This window comes from Orbicella franksi, chromosome 3 (assembly GCF_964199315.1).
Source record: "Orbicella franksi chromosome 3, jaOrbFran1.1, whole genome shotgun sequence".
NCBI lineage: Eukaryota > Metazoa > Cnidaria > Anthozoa > Scleractinia > Merulinidae > Orbicella > Orbicella franksi.
In genome coordinates, this window is record NC_138147.1 from 3,724,805 (window position 1) to 3,739,202 (window position 14,398).

The 14,398-nt window shown below is 38.6% G+C and overlaps 2 protein-coding genes across 4 annotated transcripts in view; one reads left to right on the forward strand and one right to left on the reverse strand.

Moving 5' to 3' along the window:
* LOC145480713 (U3 small nucleolar RNA-associated protein 14 homolog A-like) lies at positions 1–13,717 on the reverse strand. The gene is made up of 15 exons (XM_081459025.1): positions 13,545–13,717; positions 13,354–13,435; positions 12,094–12,170; positions 11,356–11,426; positions 10,567–10,649; positions 8,582–8,644; positions 8,198–8,275; positions 7,982–8,059; positions 6,161–6,286; positions 5,414–5,508; positions 4,329–4,443; positions 3,975–4,052; positions 3,415–3,643; positions 1,868–2,709; positions 1–962 (listed from the first exon to the last, which is right to left on the reverse strand). The coding sequence occupies exons 1-15, from the start codon at positions 13,715–13,717 to the stop codon at positions 717–719; spliced, it is 2,436 nt and encodes an 811-aa protein (XP_081315151.1). The 3' UTR covers positions 1–716.
* Positions 13,716–14,398, forward strand: part of LOC145480715 (uncharacterized) — a 22,837-nt gene continuing 22,154 nt past the window's right edge. For all 3 annotated transcript variants that reach the window (XR_014048536.1, XR_014048535.1, XM_081459029.1), the window contains exon 1: positions 13,716–14,162. Coding sequence is in view for 1 of the 3 variants with exons in the window: in XM_081459029.1 (XP_081315155.1) it covers positions 13,716–14,162 (447 nt within the window). In the remaining 2 variants the exon portion in view is untranslated. The remainder of the gene's footprint in view (positions 14,163–14,398) is intronic.

Consider the following 14,398-nt stretch of genomic DNA (forward strand, 5'->3'; position numbering starts at 1 on the left):
TAAATAAATAAATAAATAAATAAATAGCACCTCTGAATCATAAGTTGGTCGTCACTTAACTTAGTATCTACATTTCAAACGTGGTAAGTCCAACAAGCTACCTTATTTAAAGAAATTTTGGCAACTTCCTTTTGATATTTTAAAAAACGCAGCACTAAATTGTCGTAGCATTGTATATTTGCGAAACCAGATCTCTAAATTTTCTCGCATGACAGCTCCGCCATCTCGCTTGTGAAATCCTGCAAACTACACCATCTATATAGGGTAGATTTCAAATGTTAACAGGAAGCTCAAAACAAAGTATACAAACGTTTGATGTTATATTCAGGGTTTCGGAGTCATGGTTAACTGTGCACATTCACAACTGGGATATCGAGAGAAAAGCGAGGAGAACCAATGGATTACAGTCTACGACATAAGTCCTTGGCACACCTGGATCAGATAGCACGAAAATGCGTTGAGGAGCTATTTTTGGAACAATACCCCGATAATGTTGCAAACGAGCAATGACGACTTCATAACGATAAACAACATTGAAAGGGGAAGGGGACGAACTGATAAATTTCCCTGACAGATATTACAAAAGTGGACAAGCGTGCCAAGACGTTTGTCGGGGATTGTAGCTAGGGATGAAATAGGCTAATAAATTTCCTTTACGTTTGACGATTTTATTGATAATTGGCATCCCAAGTCAGCAGTCAGTAAGACAACGCTTGTCAACTATGAACTTTAATTCCCGAAGACTCTTTCCCCTTCTTGTTGTTTTTCCTATCTTCCGGTTTCCTTCGTTTGACTTCCTTGGTCGCTTTGATGGGTTCTATAATTGTACCAATCAGAGTCTCGACACGTGGTTTTGTCAACTGATTGACAGTTGTGCCTGTGTTCCAGTGTTTTCCCACAGGATTGCGCATGCTCCGTTCAAACTGCACGTGGCTTCCGTATGGGTGTGGGACAGAAGAAACCTGCGTAAAAACAACAAGATTTAACCAATAAATATATAACAATCCAATTTTTTGCTCCAACAGTAAGAAATGACAATTGACATCCCTGCCTCCCATAGGTCATGAAATTTGCGGATTTCAACGGAAACCACCAAATAACTGTGAGAAAAAGAGACGTCAAAAAGTTGTCGAAGTTGGTGATCTTCACTGTAAATTTTGACACAAACAATCTCAGCCAGTCAGGGTTACTTTTTTTCTGGCCAAAAAAAAAATCATTCTAGAGGTTTCTCGATCCATTTCAGACCATGTGATAATACTATTGAGAATTCTTGCTTCCAAATTTTCCAATTGTCGTGTCGCGTTTATATGAATGAATAATTTTTAGATTGACAAAAGAACAATTCCCTAAAGGAAATCGCGTGGTCTGAAATGGGAAAACCACCCAAGCTAAAAAGGTATACTGGTATTCCGCTTTCATTTTAACCAGTGTAGATATACAATTTACTCAGTCCTGGCTGACAGCAATGGACCATATTCGTATTCTCGGTACTGGACTGGAACTAGCTTGCAACTGAGGCTCATGCGGGGGAATCTTATTAAAAAGAGATCAATGTCATTTGCATTTGAAAAAAGTCCCCGCATTAGCCTCACTTGCAAGCTAGTTCCAGTCCAATACCGGGAATACGAATGTGGCCTATTGCTTTATACATTGATCGGCAATGCAATCAAAGCTGGGAGAAGTGTGACCAGCGGGAGCCCTACCATGTATGATCACCCAGTATCAGTCATGTCTGAGAAAACGACACCAATGATCACTGTGTTTCAAAACGTCTTCACGAAAAACAGGCCCACAATGCACATGTGTCTGGGATTTTTTCTTTGTTCATGAAAGGTTTAAGATTTCACAATCTGACACCATTCCTTACCTGATTCTTACTAAAAAGCTTGCTCTTCTCTTCGTTGATAATCACATGTGACAAATTCTTGTCTTTCCGTGGTGGGGCGGGGTCTGCTTTCTTCGTGAAAACTTTTTTCTTTTTCTCCGATGGCTTAATTCCTACTCCTGCCCAGGTCCCCCAGCCTGGAAGACTCAGATCTACATCCTTTGGTTTGGCTGCATCCTCGATGTCACTCTTCTCCTTCACGAATTCTTCCATTACATCATCATTAGCAAATGCTTGTTGAATATCGATTCGTTTCTGTTGAAGTGATTCACTCTCATCACCCCCAACTTCCTGTCCATGATCTTCAATCCTGAAGACTTTCTTTGGATCCACACGAATATCTTTTGAAAGAGCTGTACCATTTTGTTCTGTGTGACTAATTTTCTTTTCACTTTTTTGACTAATGTCCACAGCAGAATTAGTCCATGCACCACTTCCAGATTCATCCAGAATCGTGTTCTCAGTTACGTTTTGAGTTTCAAACTTGTCTTTTGATTTAGAAGTAAGCCTTTTCATGCCCACTTTTTTGCCTTCTTTAGCAGTCTTTCTAGAGTCTTTATTAGTTTTTTCAGTCTTTTTACTTTTCTTTGCAGTCACTTCTAATTCATCCCCTTCCGACTTGTGCTTTTTCTTCTTCCTTTTTCCTTCAATTTCATTCGTTTTCTTTGACTTCTTTGTCACTTTCTCTTTGAGACTGACAGGTTGTAATTCAAATTCTTCCTCACTATCTTCTTCCACATTTTCACCATGTTCTGAATCTTCATCCTTGTTTCCTGCATCCTCTGTTCTGATTGCCTCAAGCCGATGGAGCTTAGTTGAAGAATCTAATAAGACATAAACACCACTTAAACTTACTCCATAATCATGACGACAGGTTATGTAGATGAGGAAAAAGGCCAGTCCTGGTAAAATTACCATCCAAGACTATTATTTCGTACATTTTAAAATGGTCTGAATTTCAGCCATTATCTCTGGTCCTTTACTGCCAGGAAAAATTATGTGAGAACCGCACATACAGTATTCGCACTCCAAAGGTAAAGTCTGCATTCCAGTCAAGTGGCCCATCAGGCCTGAGCTTATCCCAGTTTCTGTAGCGTGAAGTGACTAGGAGTATTTCTAATCCCCTCCACTGGATGGGATGCCATCATTTGTCAGTAGCCATTTACACAGCTGGATTGAGAAAGGGACTGTGAGAGTTAAGTGTCTTGCCCAATAACACAATGCAATATCCACGGCCAGGGATCAAACCTGGACCACTTGATCCAGAGATGAGCGCACTAACACTCTCCCACAAGCACAGTCTCCAAGCTGACAACAAATTTAAGTGCACAGAGAATCAATCAGATTTATTTAATGAATGATTGTTATTCGATTGTAGTACTCCTTCAGTAGGAATTTGAGTCATAAAATTCAGGGACAGTCATGATTAAAATTTGGAATGATAATGGCTCTCACCCTGTATTTCTGTTTACATACCACTTAACTCAGACCACAATTTAACAACGTAAGCACCTAACTGTACAAATTACCATTGTCCAGGCTTGACGAGGTCTCTTGATGAAGCATCCCAACAGTGTCTAACTTCCACGGATTATCCTCGGACATTAAGAGACTTCCATAGGTGTCTGACTTGTCTTCATCATCTTCCAAACCTCCATCTTGTGCAGGTGCCTCCATCTCTTCATCACTTTCTGACTCTGCAGTTTTCTCCGTCAAGGTTCTGCTAATACGCAGTTGTTCCTGCAGTAGTTTCTTGGCCTGAAGATGTGGAACAAACTACTTCTTTACACAAGTTCTATCAAGGGTCAGCATTTTCTCAACTTGCCCCAACATTTTGCCAGAACCCATTTATACTCCTGGATGGGGAGAGACACTGTGAGACCCATGCCCACCCATGCCCTGTTCATAAGGTGCTAGGGGTATGCATTTGCTAGTGGGTACAGGAGCAACGCTTTAAACAAGGACCAGAAAGCCAACCGAAAAAGTGACTGTAAAGAACAAAGTGCATCTACCAGCATCTAGGTAAGAGCAGATGAAAACATCAGGTTTTTGAGAGGAATTATTCGTAAAATACAACTAAACAACTTACATCTGCATTCTTGCCTCCTTTGGCAATCAGGTGTTTTGCCCACTTGGAAGTGTTGCGATGCTTCAGTGACACACGTTCCTAAACAGTACAAAACAAGTGGTTACACAACATACAAAATGAATGTTTTCCACTATTAAGCCTTGTCAATTGGTAGATCTTGGTTGAAAAACATGTAACAAAAGATCAGCTGATAGTAAAATTTAGGAGACTACTTAGAGGAATAATGTTATTTAAAGAATACAATGGGAGATTTGTGACACTCATTACAACTCTCCTTGAGAGGTTTCACTGTTCTATTGCCAGTTGAGAAAAGTTTACATCTGATCAATGATGGAATTAAAGGTAACTTCTCACCATGGCTCGCAGTCTGTCAGCTTTTTCTAAAGCCTCCTCAGCATTTTCATTTGTATCTTCTCCTGCCATCTTTCCTGCAGCACGCTTCTCGGCTTTTCTTTTCACCCGGTGATACCTGGTACAAACACCACAAACTTGTGTAACCATTTTGTCCTCAGTGCAAGAACTAAAGTTTTTATCTCTCAATATCGGTTTTAAGATTTTTATGGTTCATCATAAAAACATCTTATCTTGCAGGAGCTGACACAGTTAGAAGGTTTAGCCCAATTAAACTACAATAATTATCAGTTGAGTAAGGTGCAAAGAAAGTTAGGTGACCAGGTTTTAACATTCAACTTGTGTTGTCACAAGTAACTGGCTCCATTTCCAGTGGCAACTTTTCGGCCTTTGATGTCATTGACAGTAAAGCAAGTGAAATTGCAGGCAATGATATTGTCACCATTGGAAACAAGGAAAGTTGCCCATGGCAACACTGTAATTTTAAGTCCAAAACTCCATCACCAAAGCTCCATCGCTCCTTACTCAACTGATAATCGTAGTACATCTGGGTGGAGATTGAGGCACTGTTAGAGTAAATTGCCTAAGATCACAACACTAAGATCCTGGCCAAGGCTAAAACCTGGACTGCTCAACCTCTTTGCATCATCATAATCATCATCATCAAGATACAACACAAATATTTCTAGTTAATGCAGTCCCATTATCAAATCATTAATTCTCCTTACTTACTGACAAACATTTCCTTTACTTTTTATTGAGAGTTTGGCAGTGCATCAAAATGTTGTAAATTTTCCTTATTCCAAGCTTCTCTATGCTTGATGATGCATTGTGACTTGTGCTTTTGAAAAGTGGGTGCTCAAAATTGGCTAGCTGGGATCAACTCATGCTAACAATTTATAGAGTAACACACACAAAAATTCCTTTTAAAGTGGATGTCCACAGGAGGCCTGTGTGGCCATCTAGCTACATGTAAGAGCTTGTTGACAATGAATCAGAATGTTAAATGCTGATCTGTAAATTTATGTTATGTTGAGATGAGTCCTACACCTTCCATTGCACACCTGGAAGTTTACTTGGAAACATACTTTTTGCTTTTGATTTTCTTCATCCTGCGACATTTTGTTTCGTAATATGACTGGAGTGCTCGCAGCTTCTGAAGTTCATGTCTCCTCTCCTTTGCCTGAAAAAGAGATGAGATGTAACTTGGTAAGAAATGAACCACAAGCAGGCTTCAAGCCAGATGGGTGTCCAGGCATCCTGTGGACGGCCACTTTCTATAGGAAGTTATTTTACTTTTCATGTGCTGCCTTATAAATTACTCATTTGAGCAGGACCTATAGCACATTATGGACGGCCACTTTTCAAATTCTGGCTAAAAGCCTGACCACTAGTCATACTGCTTTACGTGAGGATGTGCAGGTATTCAAACTTTCGGTCCTGAGAGCGCTGAGGTTAAGAGCAAACCACCTCAAATTTCAATTCTAATTGAATGGGTGAAAGAAGAATTACCTAACTAGGAAGGGTTTTGACAGTAAGTTTGGATTTGACCAATTTCATTCTCGTCACCAGAGACCACGCTCCTTTTGGTCAGCACCAAGAATTGCAACCTCTCAGCCAGTCCAACACCAGAAGTCCACGATTCATGGACTCTCCATCAAATGTGACAAATCTGATTGGCTGAGAATACAAAACGAAAATTCTGCGCATGTTCGGGTCTGGCCAGAAGTCACGATTCTTGGTGCTGACCAAAAGGAGTGCGGCCCATGGGGAAGAGACTGGACCAGTTTCTTAAAAGGCATGTGATTCATTTCAGTGTGTTCCAGTACAGGTACCTCCTCTAAGTCCATCGCCAGTAATGCTTTCTCTTCTTCCTCTGTCAGCTCCTTGTTACTCCGCTCAAGAACATGAGCACTTCCTTTCAAGACGGCAGCAACTTCTTCCTCCAGAGGTGTACGGGGCTGAAGTTACGATAATTTGATAGAATACAGTAACAGAAACATATCAGTATTCACCATGCACCCAAACTGTACAATTAACATAGTAGTTTTGTAATAGCTAGTATGAGCTGAAGGTAAAAAAATAAATAATAATTTAAAAACTAACCAATCATCAACCCAAAGCTAAACCATGCTCCTAGCATCAAGCATGGGATAGTACGCAGGACTATCATTAAGTTTTAATAATAATAATCGAATATTTCCTCAGGATAACCCTTCAGTACATAGTACTGTTATCAACGGGGTCCTGCTAAGAATTAAAAAAACTAATAAACAAGAATTATTAAGATATATAAAATAAGATACATATTAAAAACAGTTAAAAATACAATAGAAATTACAAGTCACCTGTAGCCTCATTCTCCACACCCGCAGCAAACTTGTTACTTTGTGGTTGAATTCTATCAATAACAGGCAATTTCACTCACAGCATCGGGGGAAAATCAAGCTGACTCAGCCTAACAGGTGTTACGGGTTACAGCTCTTAATGTCAGCCCTGTAGCATGCATATGTCAAGGTAGAGAATGTCATGATATACTTAGAACACATTGTTGTCACATGAGGCATAAGGGGAGCAACCCTCTGTAAAAGGGGTGGCTGCCCTTATGCCACGTGCAACAACAAAACTGAAACATCCACAAACCTCTCCTAACAATCAGAAGCAGTGACCCTCAACTGTAAGATACACTTAGGAAATAACAGTAGACCATGCTGTCTACATGTAGCTCACTTCATACTGAAAAAAAACCACCAGTCACTTGTTTTGTACCATTTGACCAACCAAAATCCACCAACTTTTTGTAAATTGTTCGGTCAAACCTATTTTTGCTCGGACATATCCCATTTTTGGCAGGACAAACAGTGATTATGTCTTATGAAACAAGTAAATTTTCAAAGCATTCATTGTACATGAGCATCGATCTCAATGCAGGAAAAATGGAACACATGGTACAGCAAAATCAGTATCACATTTGTGTGAAAATTTGCAACGATAGCCGGAAAGTTTATGACTATTATGAATCATTCATTAAAAGTTCTTGGTCTGGTAGTTAAGTATCCGCCTTTTTCCCTCCTTTTTCATGAATGCCAATAATATTGAACCTTTAAATATTTAAAACACGAAACTCTAAAGTTTTTCCTTACCAGCGTAAATGACCAGACAAATTGTCTGGCCACCTAAGGATTTGACAGGACAAAACCTATTTTTGACCGGACATCGTCCGTTGACCAGCCGTTATTTGAAGTCCTGAAATCAGTTACTGGTGTTTAGAGAATACTTTCAAAAGTTGTACAGATAATAAAGATCTGACCATTTGCCAATATCAACAAGCTCAAGTACAAAAAAAAATAAATAAATAAATAAAATAATATGTATGTTAAATTAAGTGGTTAAAAACTGGAACACAGAAGAAAACTCACTCAAAACACTTATGACCTAACATATTCAAGCTTTTGATGAACCACAAAAAATTATGCAGATGCTGGATCTACATTGTATATGATTTACAACTTGAGTTTGTAAATCCAATAGGCAAAATCATCACTTACTTTTCCTAAAGACAAATTACATTAGATTAAGAGAACTTGCACACTAAGCTAACATTAAGATGCAGTTATACATTTATTACACTACAACTTTTTGAAACTACTTATTACCTTGAAATTTAATGCTAAACCTCTCAGTGTTGGCACAGGTGGTTCATATGGTTTAAGTGGAAATGACAAATGTTCAGCCTGAAAACACATATCAAAACAGACAATTACAATCTCTACCAAAGGGAGGAGTTGTTACTAAAATGTACACTTATAATGGCTGACAGAATTCTTGTAAAGAACAGATCTCTGATTTCAAAACAACTGAACGTTTGTTACCTCTCTGTTCTTTTTTACAGTTGGTGTCCACCTCTCAATATCTTTCTTGGTTTCTCCATATGCGATAGTACGTTGAATCTGGAGAAACAACGATTGGAGAATTAGAGTAGCAAAAATATCTTCAACAACATCATACTTTGTAACCTTTTAGGTTTTTTATCTATAATTGTGTTCTTTGACAACACACACATAAATTAAAATAAACTTTTCTATACATCCTTGCAAATATTTCAAGTTCTAGGATGAATTTTGGATTGGCATTGTCATGTTGGTAATTATGCAAAAATAACTCTTTTAATTTTGATTTATGGATTGAAGCACTGAAGTTCACTCTGTTGCATGCTGCATTTGATCAGGGGGTATTAAACAATATATTTGACTTACTTTCTGTGCCTCTGGCTTTGGTAAAGGAACATCAAGAGTCCCTGAATTTCTCTGCATACTGTCCTGAAATATGATGGAATGAAAAAACTAATTAACCATTGTAATAAAAATAGCTGCAGCAGTTATGAACGCTGCAGTATATCGAGGGAGTGCTTTTCCCAGGTACTAACAGCTACTTCAAGTATTTGCACCAGTTATTTTTTGTTACAAAGTCAATCAATACACAGTTTTGTTTCACTAATGTAATCATGATCTAGTCTCTCTGGGGAAATAAATGAACACGTGAAAAACTAAACAGTGCAGCTACATGTATTATAATATGTACCTTTTGACCTTTGAAGCAAGAACAATTTTTGGTGGGCTTTATGTACATGTATCAGATTAGTTGGCAAGTGCACATTTTCCACGACAAAGTGGAAGCAACAGCCTACGCCTGCATTTGTCTAGAGTTCATCCAAGTATTAATTAAATTTAGCCACATATAGTCAGACCATCTTAAGGTTACAGTATACCTTCAGGGGTGTCTCGCGCACAAGCGATGTAGCGCGTGCAGTTTTAGCTGTAGATACCTAAACCCCTATATCAAATTAAAGCTTATGGAGCTGACTATCAAACTATACCAAGAATTTTGAAAGAAAATGAATTGTTGAATTTTTCACGACCACTAAATGCGAGCGCCCGAATCATCTTTCGAAAGCTACAAGTCAAAGCGACTTTCGTTTTTCGCCAATTTAATTTTTTCCTCGGTTTCAGGGCCCAAAGCGCTTAAAAAACGTGTCTGCGTTTTGGCATATTCAATTGCAGTAAAAAGTTACAGAACATTTTCGAAATAGGATTAAAAAAATGTGGAGTGATCGTACAAAAATAACACTCGAAGAAAAAGTATCTCGAAATTAACAATTCCCAGACACACTTTTGTAGTTTATATGTTAAACTAGCCACTGTCCAAATTTAACAGCAATTGAACAAAATCCCTTTGAGTTATAACTCTTTAAAGTGTCTGCTTCAAATAAAAAAATTTATTTGAGAAAACAGCGCTAAGAAAAATTTTATGCTTCGCAAACAAACTCCGCCCACAAACGCCTTCAACTGGGTTCTCAGATAACTAAGCCAATCAGTGCAGGGAAAGTTTACTACCATTAACTTCCTGGTGAAATTTACGTGCGAATCTCTAAAAAACTCTTGTATTTAGCAATGCGCTCAAGGAACCGAAGGCAGAGAGATAATTTTTCTGTAGCTCGGTTTTTCTTGAAGCTGGTCTGGCAAAATGGGGAAGACTAAAAAGGATACGAATGCTAGAGTGGCTGAGCGAAGGAAACAAACAAAAGAAAGCGCAGAGAGCAACTGTGTATGGGCAACTGTGCATGGATAATATTTCAAATGGTCTCATTGAGTCCGACGATTCGTCGATATCAGACTCAGCATCCCTGTTATTGCTGTCAAGTTCCAAAATTTTTACAGAACCTTTCTTTTCGCTGTTTTCGCTTTTGCGAACTGGTCCATGGTTTAAACGTGGTCTATGTTTACTTTTAACTTAATAGAGACACGCCTAATACCAAAAATGCTGGGTTGTCAGAACAACAATGCTGATCAACTGAGTAGTCAATTCGTGACATCCATATAGGTAATTCCCGCGAAAATCGTCTCCGTTGATTGCATACGTGCCAGAGGGCTGTCAATCAAGAGGTAAACTTTTACTTCTGGTGAAAATGTAAAACCGCCATTTCTCCGCCAATATTTAGCCTTTTTCAAATTTTTTTTTCAGAAATTAGAGATTATTCTTCGACCACTATTTTGACCCAAAAATCCAAATTTGAAGAAAATTGCCGACCCGAAGGTATACTGTAACCTTAAGTCAATTGGTATGAGTGCTCATGAGGACTGCTGTCCATTGTTTCCCATTTTACCATTCCAGAGAGCTGATATAAACAAGTTTTTATTGTAAAAAATTGATAAAATATTTAGCACTGAGATTACTTTATTACCAACTTTTTCTTGAGATTGCCATACTCATTGCTTTTGTTCAGAGATCCAATGAGATCATTTAAGTCAACTTGTTGCTCGCTATCTGCAGGAATAAAAATCATGAACCTACTTACCACCTATTGCTTAATTAATGCATTTATTTCATAGATAAGGGCTCAAAAAAAGTACTCTCTGGTAGTCCGAGACAAGTAGGTTTTCCTTCTTGGCAAGTAATGTTTCATAGTCACTTGCCCCCGGGCAAAGGATCAGGCAAGTTGTCTATCAACTAAATCATTAAAAGAGCAAACTGAGACTTGCCCAGGGCAAGCACTATTTGAGAGATACTTGTCCTAAGGGCAAGCTAGAATTCAAGTGTTTTTGCGAGCCCTGAAAGATGATAAATTATCTGAAGTGATTTGCTAAGATACTGATTATTTACTGACTAAGTAAATTTAGCATAATTTTTTATACACTGTATTAACCACTTGTGTCACCAAAGCAAAACATAAAATCTGTCTCAGAGGTGAGCTAGATTGCCTTCTTGGAGTTATTAAACGTTTCTTGCAAGGATCTGGACTGAAAAGGCTGAAGATGATATAAATACAGACAAAAGGTTTTTAAGGATACATGGTCTGCTAATTAACAAATATTTTTATCCAAAGCTATTGAGAGCTAATATATATTTTAATCCCTGGTATCAGGTTAAGGTGACATGGATGGGATTATTTCTGGACAAGAGAGCATTGGGTGAGGTAATTTTTCTCCAAGAACTTCAGTTTATAAACTGGATAGTGTTCATGAAAAAGTACCTTTAACAGCACTTAAATGAAACTCAGACACTGTCTTATTTGGCTCTGATCGTTGGCCTGATGTCCTTTGCCTGTTAAAAAAACATATTTATCATGTCAGCAAAATTGATAACCATACAACTGCAAAATATACAAATATGTGACCTTGTACCACTACAAGAATAAGTTATCAACACAGTTAATCTCAGGAATAAACTAAATGGATACGAACTGGTGCTACAAAGTATATTGGGGCAATTTGGTAAATATAGTGGAGTGACTTAGGGTAGCTTAAATATGACTGCATTTGTAGGCTACCTTCTATCAAACATTTTTGCATTTTGGGTCCACAATCATTGAAGTGAGAGCAAATAACTGATCAAGGAGGGGAGAAGCAACCCACATCCAACATCCACTTCAGAATTTCAAGTAACACTCCTTGCAGTGGTCATGGATATCTTCTGGAACTGCTCAGCTATTGTATTTAGGTTTGCAGGCAAGTGTCTCCCTCTCATCTCTGTTTCCCCTCCTCCTAAATGTTTGCTCTTCCCTAAGTTTTCATATGCCCTATGCAAAAAAACTCTTGTGCTACCAAGGCTAATGCACCAGCATTCCATCCTAGAGCAATAGAAAACTGCTAACCAAACTCGAGTTAATCAGCAGGCCTTTGAACCACAAGATACAAACAGCTTTATTTTTACTAATTAAATTAATGCTAGCACTGTATTTTGATTTAACTTTGACTTCAAGTAAACATACTTCTTCTTTCCACTGGATGACAATGACTTGATTGCCTGTAGGAGATTTTCATGTTTTCCTTCATCTCCACTATCTTTCTGTGTAAAGAGAAGAAAATTTATTTCTGTGGTACCATGAAATGAAACAAAAATAATAAATTCTTCTTGCTTATACTATTTTAGAACAAGTCCAGAACTTGCAACTGATGCAGGGTAGGAGAAAAAATTTGAAATCCAGTTGCCCAGTGGACCAGTTCATTTCAGTTTTCAGTTGCCCCACTGAAATATTACTTGCCCAATAGGCACACAACGTTCATACCTTATCGACTACACCATTTAATGGGTACTGTCTATAGTCAGTGATAGTCGACTATAACAAAATGAGCTTACTGGTACTGAACTTGGTGAAAGATACTGGACAGTGTCACAAATGTCGTGTCAGATACAAAGTATGCTGGGATTTTAAAGAAATCCCTGCTTCCAACTCATATTTTGTCCATCTTGCAGTTTCAAGTTTTGACATTGTTTTTGATTGGAAATTATCTGAAAAGACTACCGAGGCTCGTTTCACTCATCCACTGGTCCTCAGAAACTTCCATTTTCACTTGCTCAAGAGCAAAAAATTATTTACTTGCCTCGGGAAATTGGACCTAGGCTTTCTTCTGCCTTGTAATGGTTATACTTGGCTTTCAATTTCATTGTGCCAATTAGTTGCTCGAGAAAGCCATCCCCTCCTTACCCTCCTTCGGAAATTTCTTGATCACCCTTCAGTTTGATGGAATCTTCCGCCCTTGGCAGGGAATTTGTTAGAAGTTCAAATCGGAAGATTGTAATTGGGGTTAAGTGGAACTGTGTTAGCTCTACAAAGAAGTTGGTACTAAGTGTTTGTTAAGGTTACGTAACATTCACTGGACTTATCACAGCTAAGTGTATCAAATTACATCTTATACGTTTGTTATTTTCACAAGTACTTGGTATATTTCATGTTCTGTCACTATCAGCTTTACTACTTTCGTCTTCATAAGTTATGTCACCAAAACATCGTATTTTGGCACACGTGTCGAAGTCCACAATATGTCTTTATTATGCCATAATTGCGGGTTTGTATGAAATGGAAGTGCAATATACCAAGTTAATCGCGTGGAAAACCAAGCTTAAACAATCCACAAATAACCAATTAAAGACTTCAATCACGGACCGATCAGTTCTAAAAGGGAACTTAAAAGATTAATGTCACACCAAGTCTGCATCTTTAGCACTAATTCGGACAAATTTTTCTAACCTCGTCGTCACTTGCGCTCAGATCGTCTACCTCGTGACCCAAAACTTCCTCGCGTTCTTTGTTTTCCAGCACAGGGGCTATCCTGTTTAGACAAAAAGAAAAGGCAATGTTTATTGAAACCGTAGCCAGTAGAGAAATCGGAATCATCAAAAAAATAAACACTCGATTTGCCCGAGTTTTACATTACGCACTTCAAGGCTATCTTCGCGGCCATTTCGGCAAACTTCACCCTCGTGACCTCGCAAGGCACTCTGGGATACTTGTCAGTTCCACCACGTGGTTTGTTCTTTCGTTCGACGCCATCTTCGTGAGACAGCTGTCTGGCTCTTCGAAGCACCCAGTTTCTCGTCAACTTTTGTAGCATGCCGGCCACTCGTTCTCGCTCTAGGTCGCCTAGGCGAACGTCTAGTTCACCCTACTCAAAAGACAAGACGGTAAAACCGAACTCTCGTGAACTTATCACGATAAAAACCGAGGAGAAAGACTCGGAAACCAGCGCGAAGAAGACCACCGCGTCGGAGTCGTCTAAATCGAATACAGCAAGTTCAAAAGACAGTAAAGCACCAGAAAAACCTCCTCGCAAGCCGTCTGAATCACCGGTTTCAAAAGGTAACAATGCGGGTAACTGGAATTCTCACAAATCCAAGGAACCTAAATCCAAAGAAAGGAAGTTTTCTGGTCGATGCAGACTTTTCGTGGGGAACTTGCTGAACTGTGAAGAAACCGAACTGAGAGAAATGTTTGAAAAGTATGGAGAGGTGGCAGAGGTGTTTGTGAACAAGGACAAAGGATTTGGCTTTGTCAGAATGGTTAGTATATTAGCCATACTTCTGAATATATAATTTTGAAGGCACTTAGAGTATGTATCATAATATATGTAAAATGTGTAATACATACATTATTATGAAAACCATTGTGTAAACAATTCAAATTGACCGTGCATACGTTACTGACCAAGCTTGTTTGGTCAGGACGGTTGGCAACTTGAGTGCAAACACGAAGTGGATAAATACATGAAGGCACAAAGATCAAGATATTTCAATCC

Bases quoted from the DNA above. Each gene is read 5' to 3' on its own strand.
- LOC145480713 (XM_081459025.1), bottom strand. From the start codon at position 13,717: ATGCTACAAAAGTTGACGAGAAACTGGGTGCTTCGAAGAGCCAGACAG. The intron at 8,060-8,197 runs GTAACAAACGTT...ATGTGTTTTCAG, and splicing joins CTGTAAAAAAGAACAGAGAG to GCTGAACATTTGTCATTTCC. The intron at 5,509-6,160 runs GTACCTGTACTG...TCTCTTTTTCAG, and splicing joins TGGCGATGGACTTAGAGGAG to GCAAAGGAGAGGAGACATGA.